Source organism: Dama dama, chromosome 5, assembly GCF_033118175.1.
Source record: "Dama dama isolate Ldn47 chromosome 5, ASM3311817v1, whole genome shotgun sequence".
In the NCBI taxonomy this organism is placed as follows: domain Eukaryota; kingdom Metazoa; phylum Chordata; class Mammalia; order Artiodactyla; family Cervidae; genus Dama; species Dama dama.
The window spans coordinates 103230015-103248295 of record NC_083685.1 but is presented as its reverse complement, the minus strand read 5'-3'; the positions used below and the strand labels follow the sequence as shown (position 1 = coordinate 103248295).

General features: G+C 54.9%; 1 protein-coding gene across 1 annotated transcript in view; it reads left to right on the top strand.

Moving 5' to 3' along the window:
* The first annotated feature begins 1954 nt into the window (after nt 1–1954).
* The window catches only part of ADORA2B (adenosine A2b receptor), a 21125-nt gene continuing 4798 nt past the window's right edge, over nt 1955–18281 (top strand). Inside the window, exon 1 of the mRNA XM_061143574.1 lies at nt 1955–2338. Within this exon, the coding sequence (XP_060999557.1) occupies nt 2004–2338 (335 nt within the window). The 5' untranslated portion in view covers nt 1955–2003. The remainder of the gene's footprint in view (nt 2339–18281) is intronic.

Here is an 18281-nt window from a genome sequence, read left to right as displayed (position 1 = left end):
GCTGGGGACTGCGGTGGAAGAGGACAGAGGAAGAGGCTTTGCTGGGGGTCCAGCGTGGACCCCTGTCACGTGAAATTCGGCAGGCTGCTTCGAAGCCAGGCTGTGGGGTTAGTGTTCCTGCTTAAGTGATTCAAGGAAGGTTTCTTAAAGGAAGTCTGCCTTGCAAAGCGGACCCAGGGATTCCAGGCATAGCAAACCACACGCTCTGCGGAGCACAGTGACCAGCTGGCTTCCGGCTCCCTCCTGTGCCGACGCTGCAGCCACCTCGGCCACTTAACGCTCTGGTGGTCAGCGCCCACCTCAGAGGCTTCCCGGGGCTGGCGTCCAGCACCTCCAGTGGAGCCCCAGCACGCTCCCCAGCGAGGCGGGCCTCCTGTCTGTGCCCTCCCCGGCCAGGCACGGCCCCCCGCACCCGGCTACCTCCCCACTGCTCAGTGCTGCCCAGAAAGCCGTGCCCCCAACTCCCCGCCTCCTCCCCGCCCAGGAAGCGCTGACCTCCCTGCGGTTCCGGTTCTGCTTCAGCCGTTGTTCCGTGTGATTAACAGCGTTTGAGTTAAATGCGGCGGACGTGGGCGGGGGAAGGAGCACGTCTGAACTTGGGCCGACGTGGAGCTTGTGGGGCCTCCAGTGTTTTAGCACAAAGCCAAGCTATCTTGACAGAAGTAACAAAACCACATGGAAACTAGAGAGAAAACCCCAGTCACAAGCTCGCCCAGCCGGGACCTCTTCTGTGAGTGCGTCCCAGACCGATTCCTCTGGTCAAACTCGGCAGGTGGTGCCGGTCATGCTGATGGGGGCTGCGGGGCTGTGGTCACCGGCTGCGCTGAGAGAGGGTTTCCGTGCTATCAGTCATCACTTTAAAGACGGCACGGCCATAGTTGTTCCCTCTGTTCAAAGAGTTCTGCAACCATCCCCGCACGCAGAATATTTTCATCACCCCAAAGGAAATCCTCTGTCCTTTTATCAGGCAGCTTCATGTTTTATTTTCTGCTTGACGTTATTTCACAAGTATCTTTTCCTGTCGCCCGACACTCTTCTTAACTACCTTGTCAGGTGACTGCCAGCAAGGGATGTAGGGTGGGAGCCTCGTAAAGCCGGGTGTGTTCTGGAATGGGGGTGTAGACTCCGGACCAGGAGCTTCCCGGAGAGGAGCGGGGACCCAGGGCAGTGATGGGGGCTGGGGGATAGTGAGAGCAGGCAGTGAGGAACGACCCAGCGGGACTGGGGTGCAGAGAAGCCCTGGAAGCGGGATGGGCAGCACCGCAGACGGATGTGGGCTCGGAGACGGTGTCCTCCCGGGGAGGGTGTCCCACACCTCCCGGGGCGGGGGGTGGGGTGGGGTGAGGTCAGTCACTGAGTCCCGGGGGGAGGCGGGCGGGGGGCAGGGCCTGGGCAGGGCTGAGGATAGACTTGGTCTTGGACCTGCTGGGCTTGGACCGGGTTCTCCTGGGGAGTCCGATAGGCGGCAGGGGGCGCAGGGCAAGAATCTGGGGTTCAACTTGGGGACTGAGTGCAACCGGGGTGACCAGGGGGCCTCGGAAGCGTTGGGAGCGCGAGGCCGTGAAGACGCGGGGTGCGGGTGGGGGCGGCAGGTCAGCGTTCGGAGGCCGAGGGCAGCCGCCTGGACAGCGGTGCGGGATGAGGAGCTCGCCCGAGGGACAGGCGGGGAGGAGAGAGCGGCCAGTCGGATCCCGAATCCCCCGCGCCCGGTGGCCGGACGGTGCGAGCGCTCCGACCGCCCCGCGGGCTAGGGCGCAGGGAGCGCGGGAAGCGCGGCTCTACCGGACCCAGCGGCGCGCGGAGGGGGCGGAGGGGGCGGAGGGGGCGGAGGGACGGACCCGGGCGGGCTCGGCAGCTGAGCTGCGCCGCCCCCGCCCCGCGCCGCCCTCGCCCCGCCCGCCGGCCGGCAGAGCTCGAGCCCCGGGCTCAGACGCGGAGGGGCAAGCGCGGGCCGGGCGCTCCGGGAAGCCCGGTGGGGCGAGCCCGAGGCGGGCCGGGCGGCGATGCCGCTGGAGGCGCAGGACGCGGTGTACGTGGCGCTGGAGCTGGCGCTGGCCGCTCTGTCGGTGGCCGGCAACGTGCTGGTGTGCGCGGCAGTAGGCACCTCGAGCGCACTGCAGACGCCCACCAACTACTTTTTGGTGTCGCTGGCCGCGGCCGACGTGGCCGTGGGGCTGTTCGCCATCCCCTTCGCCATCACCATCAGCCTGGGCTTCTGCACCGACTTCCACAGCTGCCTCTTCCTCGCCTGCTTCGTGCTTGTGCTCACGCAGAGCTCCATCTTCAGCCTCCTGGCCGTGGCCGTCGACAGATACCTGGCCGTGCGCGTCCCGCTCAGGTGAGGCCCCTGCCCCGGGGAACCCAGACCTTTCCAGCGGCGGGAGCGAGGCACCGAGTTCCGGCCCGCAGCCTCCCGACCCACGTGCGCCGCGCCCGACCCTCTGGACGCCTCGGGCGCGCGTCTCCTTTCCGGAGTCCGAGTAGGGACCGCCCTGGGCCCCGGGGGCGCAGCCTGGCGGGGCAGCTCCGGGAAGGCTCCCGGCGCACAGGTGGGCGCCCGCATTCCCTGGGCTTGGTGGGGCCTGGAGGCTCCAGGACAACCGTGGACGCTGGGACGCGCGGGGCAGAACGACGGGGCTCACGGCCAGGCTTCGGGCTGCACCGACCCGGGGGAGGTGCCAGTTAACTTTGGGGAGCCCTGCGTGCTGCGCGCGGGCTCTAATCGCCCCCTTATACTTTATAAAGAATTAGAGGACTTCCCGGCTCGCTAAGACCGACAGCTTGAGAGCCTCGTGCTTTGTGTAACCTTGTTTATCCTCGGCTGCCCTGTCCCAGCCACTGAGAAGGTGCCACCAGCGTTTCCAAACACCGGAGGACTTGAGGGTTGCTCTTGGTCCCACACTCCGATGATGCAGGATTCGGGGATGGAGCGCAGCGGCAAGGGGAGTGCAGCCCCAGGTGCAGCTGTGAGCTTGAGAGCCCAGGTGTCACTCAGGGTTTAATTGAAAGCACTTTCTTTCTCTGCCTCTGGTGCCTGGAGGCCGTTTGGTGTTTCTGAGTTGGGTGAGCTTGGGATCTCTTTGGACTAAGAACTGAGACAGGGAAACTGAGTCACGGGGTAGGTGGGACAGGAAGGAGTTAATCGCTGTCTGCCAAGCCTATGAGGTACTTTAAACTCTATCCTTTAATCCCAGCAGTAATTCCAGAGGTGGGTACCTGCCTCCTGTCCGGGAGGGAGGGGGCTCAGGATGGCAGCTCTGGAGCAAGTGAGGGAGCAGGACCGGCTCAGCGCTGGGCCCCGCATTTCCAGGCGTGCCTGCCTTGCCTGTCTGCTGCGTCCTGTTCTCAACCGGGACCGAAAGCGGATTCTGCCTGCAGTGAGTCGGTGGTTATGAGGGAAACCTGTTTCAGGGGAATTGACAGGGAATAACACTCTCCCAGCAGGCTTGCGTGTCAAGCCTGGTCCCTGTGCCCTGCACATGGGTTGCAGAGGAAGCAGGAACCTCTTGCTTGGTGGGCTGTGAGCCTCCTGTCTGTCCAGGCCTTTCCACGTGCTGCCCCTTGGCCTGCGACCAGGACGCCCCTTCCTCAGGTGTGACAGAACCCAGGAATTTCTGAGGTCCGGGGCGCACACCACACTCTCGTCGTCGTAGAGGTCCTTTCCCACCTCCTGATCCTCATGTTGGTTACTTGGTGGCCTTCTGGACTTTGTGCACCCAGCAGGCAGCCACAGGCACCAGCCTCATCTGCCGGAAGCCTCTTGGGCTTGGCCCTGACGGAGGTCCAGAGAGACCTCTGCTCAAGCTTCAGAAAGCGTCCCTCACCCCTGTGCAGCAGGAAGTTCCATGAGAGTTTGAATCTGTCAGTTCTTGTCCTGGTCTCTCCTGGGCGGCTTGAAAGAATGGGTGTGGGTGTGTTAAGGGGAAAGAACTGTGAATCACAGCCCCTGACTTCTCCTTTGCATCTGCTGAGGGTGGGAGGCAGGTGTGGGGAGGGCAGAGCAGCCCGTCCCACCTTGTCCCACCCCTGCCCTCCTGGCTGGCCTGTACGAGGTATGTGTGACCCGTCCCAGCAAGGGGTGCATCTGTTCCCCCCACCCTTCCCTCCCGCCCCCTCTTCCCCCATGCGGTGCTAAGCCGGAGGGGTTCTCCTGGCTCCTGTTTCAGCACTTCCTGGCTTCTTGAGCTAAAATGCAAATTACAGGGCCCCACTGGGCCCTCCTGACTCAGAATCCATGGGGTGGGGTGTATCACCCCATGATTCCAGTATCAGAATTCACTGGGGACTTCTGGACCCACCAAAGTTTGAGAAATTCGGGGAATCATGGAGACTGGGAGCGTTCCCTTGTTCACTAGCCCGGCTCCCTTGCAGCTCTGAGGCCCTCCCTAGGGTCACGGGTCATGGGAGTGAGGTTGGAGGTGAGCCGGCATGGGAGGTGTCTCCTGTAGAGGCGGCAGGAGCCAGGTGAGGGCCAGGAGCTCAGGCCCGTGTCTTACCTGGGCAAGAATAGTGTTTGGACTCACCCTCAGTGCCAGGTCACTGATGCCCCAAGGCTCTGAGTGAGGCCCGCGTGGCCATGGTGGGTACAGCTCAAGAGTACAGAGCCCACAATCCCATAGCCACCCGGTTGGGTTGTCAAGGCAGATACTGACCAGGGAGGGTTGCAGGAAAGGGGAGCCAAGGAGATGCTGGACCCAAAGATGAGGCGGCCTCAGAGTGAGGGGTGCCCACACACAGGAGACTGTCCTAACTCAAGTCTGCGTGGTTCCTGATGCCTGCCCTGGCTCAGGGTCCAGGCTCAGTGGTGCCCAGGGGGCAGCAGGGAGGGGGTGTGGGGTGGGTGTGTCTGCCCGCAGCTGTTGGCTCTCACTTCATCCTGAGGCCATTTCTGGCTGGAGCACTTCCTCCTCCCTAATCTGGTTCCCACAAGCCACACCCCAAGCCGCTGGGGGACTGAGTGGTCCCCTCTGCCTGCCTGGGGGCCTGCCTCCCTGCTTCTGGACGCTGTTTCCCCAAGCTGCGCTGCTAAGCTGCTGAAGGAGGGTGTTGCCAGGAGCACTGGGTTGGCTGGGTCGGTCAGCAGGATGGAAGGGTCTGTCTCTGTCCCTGGACCCTCCTGCCCCCTTTGCCACACGGCAGCATCTGTTTTCTGGGAGCCTCACATGTCCAGTCTGGGAGGGAGGTGTTGGGGAGTCTTAGCAAGACTACGTCTCTGGTGGAAAGGTGACATCCTCAGAGCTCCTTTTAAGTGACTGAACTGTAAGTTTTCGGCAGGGCATTCTGAGTGGCTTTTTGTTTTGTTTACATTTTTTTCCTTTTTTTAAAATTGAGTTTTGTTGTTCTTGTTTAGTCACTCAGTCGTGTCCGACTCTGTGACCCCCATGAACTGCAGCACACCACGCTTCTCTGTCCTTCACTCTCTCCCAGAGTTTGTTCAAACTCCTGTCCATTGAGTCGATGATGCCATTCATGAATTTTATCCTCTGTCGCCCCTTCTCTTCCTGCCTTCAATCTTTCCCAGCATCAGGGTCTTTACAAAAGAGTCAGTTCTTTGCATCAGGTGGTCAAAGTATTAGAGCTTCAGCCTCAGTCCTTCCAATAAATATTCAGGACTGATTTCCTTTACGATTGACTGGTTTGATCTCCTTGCTGCCCAAGGGACTCTCAAGAGTCTTCTCCAGCACAGTTAAAAAGCATCAGTTCTTCCGCATTCAGCCTTCTTTATTGAGCTATAGTTCCCATATAACAAAATTGTAATGTTGTGATTTTTTTATCTTTAGCATTTATTTTTGTCTATATTATTTATTTGTGCCAGATCTTAGTTGCAGCACACGGGATCCTTAGTTGTGGCATGCGAACTCTTAGCTGGGGCATGTGGGATCTAGTTCCCTGACCACAGATTGAATCTGGGCCCCCTTCGTTGGGAGCATGGAGTCTTAGCCCCTGGACCACCAGGGAAGTCCCTGTGATGTTTTGAAATACAGCTGGGAAGGAAGGTTTCAGTTCTGGGTGCCCAGGGACCCCAGGCTTGGGTCCGTCCTTCTTCCACAGCAGGGCCATCTTTCTCTCCCAGATCATTCCCACTGCGATGGGTTGAATGCGGGCTTCCAGAAGGATGTCCACATCCTAATCCCCAGAGCCTTAGATGGGAAAGCGTGAACACCAGCTCATGTGGGTCTTCAGGGAGGAGCTTATCCAGGATGACCTGGCTCCTGAGTGCAGTCCCATCCCCATGAAACAGACAAGCAGGGAGAAGCGGGGCCATGTGGGGATGGAGGCAGAGACTGGAGTGGTGCTGGGCCTCCAGAACCCGGCCTCCCCAAAGCCTCTGAGCTCTGAGTGCAGCCCTGCCCACACCATGATTCCAGGCTCTGGCCTCCAGAACCATAGGGAGTAAATGTTCTCGGCCACCACGTCAGTTTGTGGCACTTTGTTACGTGGCCCCAGGAAACCCGCGTCACTATGCAAAAGTGTGAGACCCTGAGTCCCTCACTGCTCACCCCACCCATGTGCTGGCCGCTCCATGTCTCCTCCCCAGGAAGCTTCTCCACCACGACCCGCCACCAGGCTCTCAGCCTCCGCGTCCCATGTCACCATGGTGCCACCAAGTCATTCCTGTCACATCACCCTCCTGGGCCCGCCCCTTCCCGGTCGAATCTGAGCCCCCCTGTGCCTCGTTGCCCATATCCCTCAGCAGCTCTCGACTGGCTCCTGGGGGACCCCACCCCACCTCCTCCTGCTCCCCTCCAGCCATCTCCAATCTGGAGGGCGCTTGGGGTCCTGTCCCCTCGCTGCAGGTAGAGTGCAAGCAGTTGGACAGTCGTGTAGGAGCCCCTGGGGCTGCAAGGTGAGAGGAGCCCTGAGAATGAGGGGTGGGGAGGAGAAGGGGGCTGCCCCCCGCCTTCGGCTGCCCTGAACCATGGTGACCGGCAGCCCCTCAGCAGAGGAAGGACAGTGCGCTCAGCTGCAGGGTTTCGGCAGTGTTTGCACTGGACTCTGGAAAGCGCAGGTCACCTTTGACAATGTGGAGAACGAGCGTGTGTAAAGGGGTGAAGTTAACTGCATTCTCGTGAGCTGTGACCACAGCTGCCTGCGGGGCCCTGTGTCGCCCTCGCCCTGGCTCACCTGCCGGCCGTGGTCACAGCAGAGGGACAGGGACAGACACGGGGAACAGGTGTGGTCCAGACATCGAACAGGAACATGGTTGTGAGCGGCAGCTGCTCTTTTAACCTTTTCCGAGTGCTGAGCCCCCCGTGTGCCTCCTCTGGGGGAGTCCTCACAGCAGCCGTCTGGGGGCCATCCTGTCAGCCCCTCCTCCACAGATGGGGCGACCAGGGCTCCATCAGTCCAGGGAACATGGCCAGGATGGGGTGAAACTGCGTCCCCGGAGGGAGAGGGTACGGGCGGGCTGTCAGAGGACTCCCCTCGCAGAGCGGTCCCTTCTAGGAGTGGACGAGGTCACCAAGACAGAGAGGACCCTGTGGCCGAGGGAGGGGGAGCTGGCTGTGCCTTGGCCAGCCTTCAACCCGTCACAGAAGGTGACTCAGCTGCCGGGACCCACAGGGGCATCTCCATCACCTTCCCCTTCCTCGAAGACAGGAAGCGAGGCCCAGCCTTTCCTGATGCTTCAGATTCATTACCCTCAGGAACTGGACTTCCCCGTGTTTCTCCCTGTCCCCCTGCCCCTCCCCCCCACCCTGGAAACCCATTAAGAGGTTGTGCTCTTGACCTCAGAGGCTGGCAGGCTGGAGACACTGCCCTGGGCAGCAGGAACTGAACAGCAAGAAGCAAATGTCCCTTCTTTGAAATAGTTAAAGTTGGGAACAGACTGAGTGTGGCCTTCCAACTCACCAGGCTGACAAGGGGAGCAGTGCTGTTTCTGGAGGGCAGAGGCTGGAGTTTCCTGTGGGGGACAGACAGGAGGATGGACAGACAGGAGGATGGAGTGTTTTGAGTTGTGGTGGGGCCTATGCCAGAGCAGCGGGGCTGCTGGGCTTCAGGGTGGGGGTCCCAGCTCAGCAGGTCCAGGGGAGCCCCGAGCTTGCCTAGAAGCCTGGATTTTGTCCTCAAGGCACCATAAGTCCATGAAGGACTTGGTTCTGTTTGTTCTGCGTTAGAAATCAACCAGTGTGAAGAAGTCAGGGTTCAGAAGCACAGTGGGTTCAAAAGACAAGCCCACACCAGCCACTCTGCCTGGGTGGCCCTCCCACACGGATACCCCCTCTGCGGTGACCGCTGGGTTTGTACTGCCACCTTTAACAGAACCTGTTGACTCTCTCCCGTGCAACCCAAGCCCTCTTCCCTGCCCGGTTCCCTTCAATTTCTGTTACATTTTGATTTTTTTGATTTTTTCCTGTGGATCATATTTCAGCCTTCTGTTTCTAATGCCTTCACTTGTAGGCAGTATGTGTTAGCTGTCAAGAAAAAGAAGGAAAAGTGTTCCTCCCCCCCTCTCTGCCCTTGCTGCCACCCCATCTCTACCTCACTTTGAGCAGGTATGTGGTTTCGCCTACTTGATAAGAGGTTTCATTTTCAAAGGTGATCTCTGCTGTAGTAAAGAGATCAAAACTGTGTAAAAGGGTAAATTGTGGGAAAAAAGTCACCCAGTCTGACCTCTGGTTTCCCACTTTGCCTGTCAAACACCTCCACTGCTTCTTAGTTTTTTCCTACAGAAATTACGTATTGAATACGTTTATACTGTACTATTGTTTTTACACTGTCAATGTTCATATCTTCTGCGTTTTATTCCGTACCTATGGTAAAGTTCCCTGCACTTTGTGGAGAAGTTCCGAAAGGTGGAAACAGATATCCGGCATGTATAATATAATGTTCTGCTCATGTGTTTGTCACTCACCCTGAGCAGAGCATTCGACTGGAGCAGAAATGCACCCGTCACTAACCCATCTTCTCCAGGTGCGTGCTCAGTTGCTAAGTCGCGTCTGACTCTGCAACCCCATGGACTGTAGCCCGCCAGGCCCTTCTGTCCATGGGATTTCCTAGGCAAGAATACTGGAGTGGGTTGCTGTTTGAGACGGTTCTAAAGGCGGTCACTCAGGTTCTGTTTGTGGGTGCCTCCCACTGCTCAGAATGATGTCAGATTTTAGTCTGCCCGTGTTTGGACCATGATCTTCCCATTTGGAAGTTAAAAGACAGCCTGGCTCCTGCACGTCCTTATGGTGGAGGGTGCTGGTAGCACGTGGGTGTCGTGGTGGTTCTCCCTGTCATGCTCTTCAGGTGGTTCTGACATTTCTTGCCGCGGCCATGTTTGCTTTCCTCTGGGATCCCACATGTGTGTGTCTGTATTTTAGGACCTGGGTTCTTCCATGCCAAAAACATGGTTTCTTTCTCACATGTGGTTGGCGGTTGAGCTGGGTGTGCTCAGAGGCTGGAAGGCATTGCTTTGACACCCAGGGTTGCTCAAGAAATCTGACGTGGGTGTGGGTGTGGTTCTTCTTTGTAATTCTTGTTTCCTTGGAAGCCTTTGGGATCCTTTGCTTTGCTGGGTGTCCTGAAATTGCATGAAGTGAAAGTGTTAGTTCCTTTGTCCATGGAATTCTCCAGGCTGGCTACTGGAGTGGATTGCCATTTCCTTCTCCAGGGGATCTTCCCGACCCAGGGATCCAATGTGGGTCTCCCACATTGCAGTAGATTCTTTATGGTCTGAACCACCAGGGAAGCCCATGAGGTTGGCTCTAAATACTCACTTTCAGCTCTTCTCCTTCATCTGAGGATGACATCTTTCCAGTCTGAAGACTGAGGTTTTCTGTCAGCTCTGAAATCTTAAAAGAGAAGTTTTCTAGATTATTTCCTTATGTCCATTCCCTGTTTTTCCTTCTGGGGTTCTTGATAGATGGAGACTTTCCTTCCTTGACTGATTTTGTCTCTTAGATGTCCTCTTACATATAAGGTTCCAAAGCTTACCTCTTCATTCTCCCCAGGATGAGCTCCTTGACTTCCCCCACCCCAGTTCTTCTTCTTCTTCTTTTTTTACTTTTAGCATTCATATTTTTCCTTTTGATTTAAGGTTAAGTTTTTGGACTTGACTTTGAAAGGCCAGTTTTGGATTCACATGATTGAGATTCTTGCTGTGGCACAGACTATATATGTAATCAAAACTCTCCCCACCTCCCAACCCTATCCTCTCTCGCTAGGTCTGGAGCTTCAGCTTGGGGGGAGGGTGGGGTGTCGAGGGATACATGCGCAGCACAGTGGGGGTGGGGTGAGGCTGCCCCAAGCTGGCCAGCAGTCAGCCTTTGCCTTGACCTCCGCTCTGTCTCTAAATCCTGTCTGGAGCCTGCTGTCCGCGAGGTTGGAGCCTCTTGTCCTGGCCACCCTGTTTCTGATTCAGGGCTCCGTGCCCCTCCCGACAATCCCATCTGCCCTCTGGCTTCTGGAAACTCACCAGATTCTCTGGCTTGCTGGGCGTCTCCTTCCACTTAGGTTTTTAGAAGGGTTTTGAATTTACTTCCTTTTGTGCGTCTCTGCTGCCCTTAAACATGGTTTTCTGAGAGGTGACAATTAGGTGGGACCTAGTAGGCCAGGAGGGGCTTTTAATCAGGAGTTTGCTGAGGTCGGATTGCATTATAGAACAGCCACTCTGGCGGACGGCAGGGGCTTGGACTGGAGGGCAGCCTGCTGTCTGGGTGAGAAGGAAGGAGTGTGACTGGCACAGAGGTCATGGAGATGGAGGCAGAGTCTAGGGATCCTCGAGGCGGGCAGCGTCTGGACTTCTCCACCTGGAGGAAGGCTGATGCCAGAGGCAGCTGAGAGGTCAGCAGAGTCCAGAGCAGAGGGGCTGCCAGGCCAACTGGACTTCTGGACAGGAGAGGACCCCGAGGCCAGAGGTGGGCCCTGGGGTGACAGTCAGTGAGCAGGGCCAGAGACACGGCTGGTCAGGGACCGATGGCCATGGACTCACTCTCTCTGTTTTTTTTTTAATATGGAGACTGTAAATATTGAATTTTGGTGCCGGAGAAGACTCTTGAGAGTCCCTTGGACAGCAAGGAGATCAAAGCAGTCAATCCTAAAGGAAATCAACCCTGAATATTCATTGGAAGGAGTGATACTGAAGCTCCAGTACTTTGGTCAACTGATGCAAAAAGCTGACTCATTGGAAAAGACCCTGATGCTGGGCAAGATTGAGGGCAGGAGGAGAAGGGTGTGACAGAGGATGAGATGGTTGGATGGCATCACTGACTCAATGGACATGAGTTTGAGCAAACACTAGGAGATAGTGAAGAACAGGAAAGCCTGGCATGCTGCAGTCCATGGGGTTGCAAAGAGTTGGACACAACTGAGTGACTGAACAACAACAAATCTCTATTGAAAGGCATCACAGACCAGGTGCTGTAGGCTGCACCTCCCCCCACCCCCAGCCAGGTCTCTTTGGTGGCTCCTCTGCTTCCGCCCTGTTCCCAACACCAGCTCTGCACCCATGCTGCCCCTCCTTCCTTGACCTGATGCTCCCTGTGGCATCTGGGGCTGAGGCCAGCCTCCCACCAGTTCTGGTCTCTCCCCAGCCTCCCCCTCCCCTCCCCCTTGATGTGTCTGCTCTGCTTCTCAGGAACCCCCTCAGTTCCCTGGCTGAGGCCAGGCCTTTGCACCTGCCGTTCCCCTGCCTGGCACATTCTGTACTTGCAGGCTCTTCCTGATTCTAACAGCACTCTCTGCGAGGCGCCCTCGTAGCTTCTGTGCATGTGGGGCATTTTCTAGATGATTTGTCTGTTAACGCAGAGCTCATGCTGCCCCCTCAGCCTCCCAGGAGGCGGCCCAGTGACTAGCCTGTGTGCACACACATGTGCTGGGGGACCTGCCCTGATAGGCGTGGACCAGCTTGTGGCCAAGACACGATGAACCCATGGAAGGTGTCTTCAAGATAAAGCAGGGTAGAGCGGGAGCCCTGGGGTGACCCACAAGGAGAGGAAGGAGAAAAACAAGGCTGTGTTTCCAAGGGGAGACTTAGCTCTTAAGTTTGGCATTTTTTAAAATCATTAGAAATGTAGTTTTTTTTAATAGCAGGGACTTTTTAAAAATTACACAATGAATGTATATATGTGTGTGTACATACATACACAAGCACACATATACTGTACCCATTCTGAAATTTTTAAGAAGTCCCTGCTATTAATGGATGTGTATATATGTCTCTCTACCTTATCTGTGTGTGTGTGTGTATACACATATTTGTATCCGTTTGACTCATCTGGTCTGTGGTTTCAGAAAGAATGAGTCATTCTGAACTAGTGTGTTTTTGTCACAATTTCTGAATTGCAAAACTAATGCAAATCCCTAATTGCTTACATTTTACTACTTTTGCTTCCTCTGTCTTACACCCACCCACACCCACATGCACAATTACACTCTGGAGCTTTAAGATTGACATAATATAGTCTATAGTCAGATTTCCCAATTGCCCTGATCATGTTCTTTACAGTTAAAAAAAATCCAGGTTTCCAGTAAAAGGTCACGTGTGCATCTAATATGTTCTTTTGGCTTTGTTTATTTGTTTGTAAACATTTATTTATTTGCCTATACTGGGTCTTAGTTGTGGCATGTGGGATCTAGTTCCCCTGCCAGGGATCAAACACAGGCCCCCTGCAGTGGGAGCTCAGACTCTTAGCCTCTGGACCACCAGGGAAGTCCTGATTTTCTTTCATCAGAAGAGTTCCTCAGCCTTTTTTCCTTCTCTTTCAAAGCATTGTTTTGGGTTTGGTTGTTGCCTTATTGGTTAGATTCAGCTTTTGGTGGGAACACTGCCTGCTTGTTGTTGTGTCCATTTCCACCTGTCACACAGGAAGGCACTTGGGGTCCATCTGTCCACTGCGGCCATGTTAAAGCTCCCTTAGTTACAACTGTGGCCACCAGGGTTCATCACGGTGAAGGTGTGCTTTTCCCACCGATGATTCTTCCTGGATCAGTTATCACCCTGTCAGGTGGTAATTTTTTTTTTTTAATAATATTTGTTTTTATTTATTTGACTGTGTTGGGTCTTAGTTGCAGCATGTGGGATCTACTTCCCTGACCAGAGATCGAACCCCGGGCCCCCTGCATTGGGAGCATGGAGCCCTAGCCACTGGACCATCAGGGAAGTCCCCTGTCAGATGGTAATTTTATTTTTTCTCAGTTGTTTTACGGTATCAGTTGGCTTTCTTCTATAGGGAAGAGGTTGCCTTTTCTTTGCTCTTCCTTAAATTACATTTTTACACACAGTGGACTTAGGGAATGTTATTTTCATGTATTGTGTTACCATCCATTCCTGCCCAGGTTTGGAGGACGGAAGCCCGTTCAAGCTGACTTCCGCCTGAGCGTCCCCATTTTTTGAGCACGTCTGATGTTCTGGCAGAGAAAGGTTTTTCAGGCTCCGTTGTGTGTTCCAGCTTCAGAATCGGCCGTTTCTCCAAGGAGCCCTGTCTTTTTTCAGTGGAGAATGGTATCTAGGAGCCAAGATCTGGCTGCTGGAGCGTCGTTTCTCCTGGCCCTTGTGATGAGCATAGTGAGGAGAACTTTGTTTTGTTTTGTTAGATAACCACTTGGAAGAACTCTCGCTGTCTCACTAATGAGCAGGATGGTGGAGTTAATAAGCAGGTCATCATTTGGCAGCAGTCAGCGTAGTAACTGGTTCAGGCAAGAATAGTCAATAGGTGATAAAACTCACTGATAGAACTTAAAGGAGGGCCAAGATACTCACCTCGTGGACTCAGCTCTCCAGGTTCCTCTGTCCATAAGATTCCCCAGGCAAGAATACTGGAATAGGTTGCCATTCTCTTCTCCAGGGTATCTTCCCAACCAGGGATCAAACCCAGGTCTCCTGAATTGCAGGTGGATTGTCTACCATCTGAGCCACCAGGGAAGTTCAGATATATTTACAAAATCTCAAAGTACATGCACCAGAAGATACAAGTCATCATAAACGGAGGAGCAGTTATAGTGGAGAAGCCTGGTGGACACTCCAATGACCGCTTAGCAGGTTACTGTCACCAGGATCTACATGCCTCTTAGTGTCTAACTGGTTATGTGCGTGGTGACCAACGTGTTTGACAATTTTGTGAATGGGAGCACGTGTGCTGGGTGAACAGAAAGATATTGGGGTGATGCAGGTGTTGTCTTGGTGGTGGTAGCATCACTGGCTTCAGCAGGAGAGGAAAGACCCTTCAGTGTGACTGCTGTGCGGCCCAGAGGGGCCAAGGAGAGGAAAGCAGGACCCGCGTCTGGGCCTCCCTACCTGCTGACCACCCCACACCCCCACCCCGCTGGCAGCCAGCGCAGTCATGGTCCCACTCACTCGCATCTCCTCGTCCAGCTGCGTCGTCTTGGCACCCATCAGCCTTGCTCTCATCGAAGTTTTGCCAGGATTTCCATTAGACTTCCTGGTACATTGTTAATATTCACCGCGGCAGCTCTACCCCTGAGACCTACCCGCTGGGTGGTGCGAGTTACTTTGTTAGTGCTCTAGTTACAGCGCTCGCTTGGTAGGTTTTGAGAGGTCTGTCCTTGCCCCTTGTCACGCAAGTCCTATTGTTATTCGTGTGAGGTTTTAGAGAATGAGAATTTTCTAAGGATTATACATTGCTTTAGAGCAGAAGTATTTCTGTTACAGAGAAATGAAACTTGTGAGCGAGACTGAACGTAAAGAAAAAAGATGCTGAGCAAACAATCAGCAATTTTAAGAAGCAGGACAGAACTCTGTGTGTGTTTACTTAGTGACCTGCATGCAGAAAGTGCTTCGTGCACATGATGTCTGGGATCAAAGGCCAGGCAGCAGCGGGGTGGGTTCCGCTGCCACCAAGGGCCCCATTTTTCTGAGAGCAGAGCTCAGACTCTCCCTGTCTGGACTCAGTGTCACTGCCAGGGACAGCTGCCCTTGGGGATCCGCTGATCTCAGAGCTCCCTGAGCGCTGGGAATTCTGAGACAGTGGCTGGTCTGAGGTGGCTGCAGGGGAGGAGGGGCCCTGCCCCAGAAATAGGCCAGTGCTGGTTCAGCCATGCCCGGCGAGCCCTCTTTCATGACTAACCTGGTGTCCACACTGCTCGCTCCCTTCTGTTGACTCCGGCCATGTGACTGTGTCTTGATCTGACTCCTCCATGGTGCTAGGGCCAGGGGGGCTGGGGAGGGTGTCCAGCACAACAAGGGCTTAGCCACTTCCCAGAGCCGGATGCCCCCCAGTGGAGCCGGTCCTGCTTGTTCAGAATAGGGAAGGCACCTACATCTCCTCTGTCCATCACATTCCACTTACTTGCCCTGCACTCGAGGCAGATGTAGGAAAGGACATGTTGCCTTCCTTTCAGGACTGGTTTGGGGACACATGAGGATGTTCTGAGACCAGAGGTGCACAGGGAGGAGTGAGGGGTGGGCAGGGTGGAAGCCGGGCACTCTGGAGAGGACAGAGGTCCAGCCGGAAGTGGGAGATGGGAGGGGACGTGGGCGGAGATTAGCGGAGCCCCCATGAGATGCCAGGGCCCCCAGGGGTCGTCTCTGCAGCCTTCGCCCAGTGCATCAACCCCTGCCTGCCCTGCAGAATCCCTGGCCGTCCCCTGCCTGCGCCCGGGTCCAGGCAGTGCCGCCGGCACACTCACTGTCCTGCCATCGTGGGGCTGCAGCTCTGGCCCCAGTCGTGCCTCTGTCTTGAATTCCCCCACCCACCCACCTGGGGGTCTAGTCGTGTCACTAGCAGAAGAAAGTCTTTCTGCCACCATTTAAGGACTGCCTACCGAGAGGGCAGCAGAGGCCTCTGCCAGTTCCCACGTGGCTGCCCGCGGAGTCGGGGGCGGGGAATCCCTGGCACGAGCAGCGGCTTTGGCAAGAGCAGAGGGTGGCTGAGCCGGGCTGGCTGCACCCACACTGGGCCCGTGGCTGGGTGAGCAGGCAGGTGGGGTGCGGGCAGGAGCTGGGATCGTGGGAAGAACCACAGGGTCCTGAGCAGGACAATACCTGCCTTGGACACAAGTGAAATCAGATTGGGTGAGTGGCTTTGTATCCTCACTGTGGCTTCAGAGCTGCAGGCCAATCCTTTGCTCCATCTGAGCCTCGGTGTCCACCTCTGTGAGCTGGAAGTGGTGGTGATGACCTTGGGCCTGGGCTGAGCGGGACACACGGGCCTGCAGGTGGTGCCCTGCTCAGGGCGGGGAGGCTGTGTTTCTGATGTGCTCTGTGTAACTGGTGGGGGGCGGTCTGCAGGGACCGGTCTCCAGGACAGGGTGTCTGGCTGTGATTCAGAGGCTGCTCCAGCGGGGGTGTCTGTGTGTACAGTCCTTGCTGTCACCGTGCTCGACACCAGCATCTTCTCTCAAGTCAACCACTGAAAATTTCCTAACTGCCTGTCTTCTTGCTCCTCTAAACTCCATCTCTGCAGGGATCTCTATACCAGCGCAGCATGCTTTGGGGCCCAGCCCTCCACCCCCTGGCTCCTCACTGCTCTGGGGCAGCTGAGTGTCACACTTTGCCCCTCCCCATGGCCTGGGGACGCCCCGCCTTGCTTGAGGTTCATTCACATGCCCTCCTGCTTCTCTGGAAGAATGAAATCCCATCCTGTCTGGAAGCCTTGCACATTCTGTTCTTTCTGCTTCTTGTTGTTGAGTAGCTCAGTCGTGTCCAACTCTGTGACCTCATGGACTGCAGCAACACAGGCTCCCCTGTCCTTCACTATCTCCCTAAGCTTGCTCAAACTCATGTCCATCGAGTCGGTGATGCTATCCAACCATCTCATCCTCTGTTATCCCCTTCTCCTCCTACTTTCAGTCTTTCCCAGCATCAGGGTCTTTTCCAGTGAGTCAGCTCTTCGCATCAGGTGGACAAAGTATTGGAGCTTCAGCTTCAGCATCAGTCCTTCCAATGAATATTCAGGATTGATTTCCTTTAGGATTGACAGGTTTGATCTCCTTGCTGTCCAAGGGATTCTCAAGAGTCTTCTCCAACACCACAGTTCAAGAGCATCAATTCTTAGGTGCTCAGCCTACTTTATGGTCCAACTCTCACATCCATACATGACTACTGGAAAAACCATAGCTTTGACTGTACAGGCATTTGTGGGCAGAGTGATCTCTGCTTTTTAACACACTGTCTAGTTTGTCATAGCTTTTCTTCCAAGGAGCAAGCATCTTTTAATTCCATGTCTGTAGTCACTGTTCCCTCTGCTTAGAAAGCCACTCTCCCCAGTTTCTAGACCATTCTCTCCTTCTCTGCCACTGTCTAAGAGGCCCTGTGTCTGAGCTCTTCCTGGCTTTCTCTTATCTGTACCCTGTTCATTTTGATTTGGCCAGACTCCTTCCGACTTGTCCGTTTGTGTGTTTACCTGTTTATTTTCTGTCTGTTCCATTAGCTCTGTCACCCACGAGAGCTGTGATTCTGTTCGCTGTGCCAGCAGAGTGCATGGCTCAAAGGGGGAACTCTGAATAAAATAATGAACCACTAGAGGAGAAAGGCCGTGATGGGGTCCCCAGATGAAATTAGCTGCTTTTTCTCATTTAAGACAACTGAGCATGAAAGTTATTTTTCACAGGCAGGATCCAGCATTTGTGAGAAGTTCAGATGTCCTTGCATTCCAATTGTTTTGAACTCTGGCAGGAAACCACCCCCACCCCCACCCCCGGGACCCTTTTGTGTACAGAGGACTCTAATGTTGCTCAGACGCAAGTGAAGTTAAAAAAGCAGCATAATGTGGTGCAAGGAACAGGGATCTCAAGTCTGAACTTAGCCTTGGTCTTTGGTTCTTATATTCTTATTCTTATATTGCCTTTATTAACTAAAAACTTTGTATCTCTATTTCCTCACTTGTAAAATAGAGAAGTTGGACTAGACAAGATAAAAATCCCTTCCAGTTTATATCAGTTCAGTTCAGTTGCTCAGTCGTGTCTGACTCTTTGCGACCCCATGAACCGCAGCACGCCAGGCTTCCCTGTCTATCACCATCTCCCGGGGTTTACCCAAACCCGTGTCCATCGAGTTGGTGATGCCATCCAACCATCTCATCCTCTGTCGTCCCCTTCTCCTCCTGCCCTCAATCTTTCCAGCATCAGGGTCTTTTCAAATGAGTCAGCTCTTCGCATCAGGTGGCCAAAGTATTGGAGCTTCAGCTTCAACATCAGTCCTTCCAATGAACACCCAGGACTCATCTCCTTTAGGATGGACTGGTTGGATCTATAAGCATGCTTTTAGCTGCAGGTAACAGTGACTTTTAAGCAGTCAAGACCATCAATTCTCTCTTGAGCTAGAATATGGAACCATGGCGGTTCTAGTGTTGGTGTAGGGCTTGAAAGACACCATTGAGAACCTGGACTCCTTACTT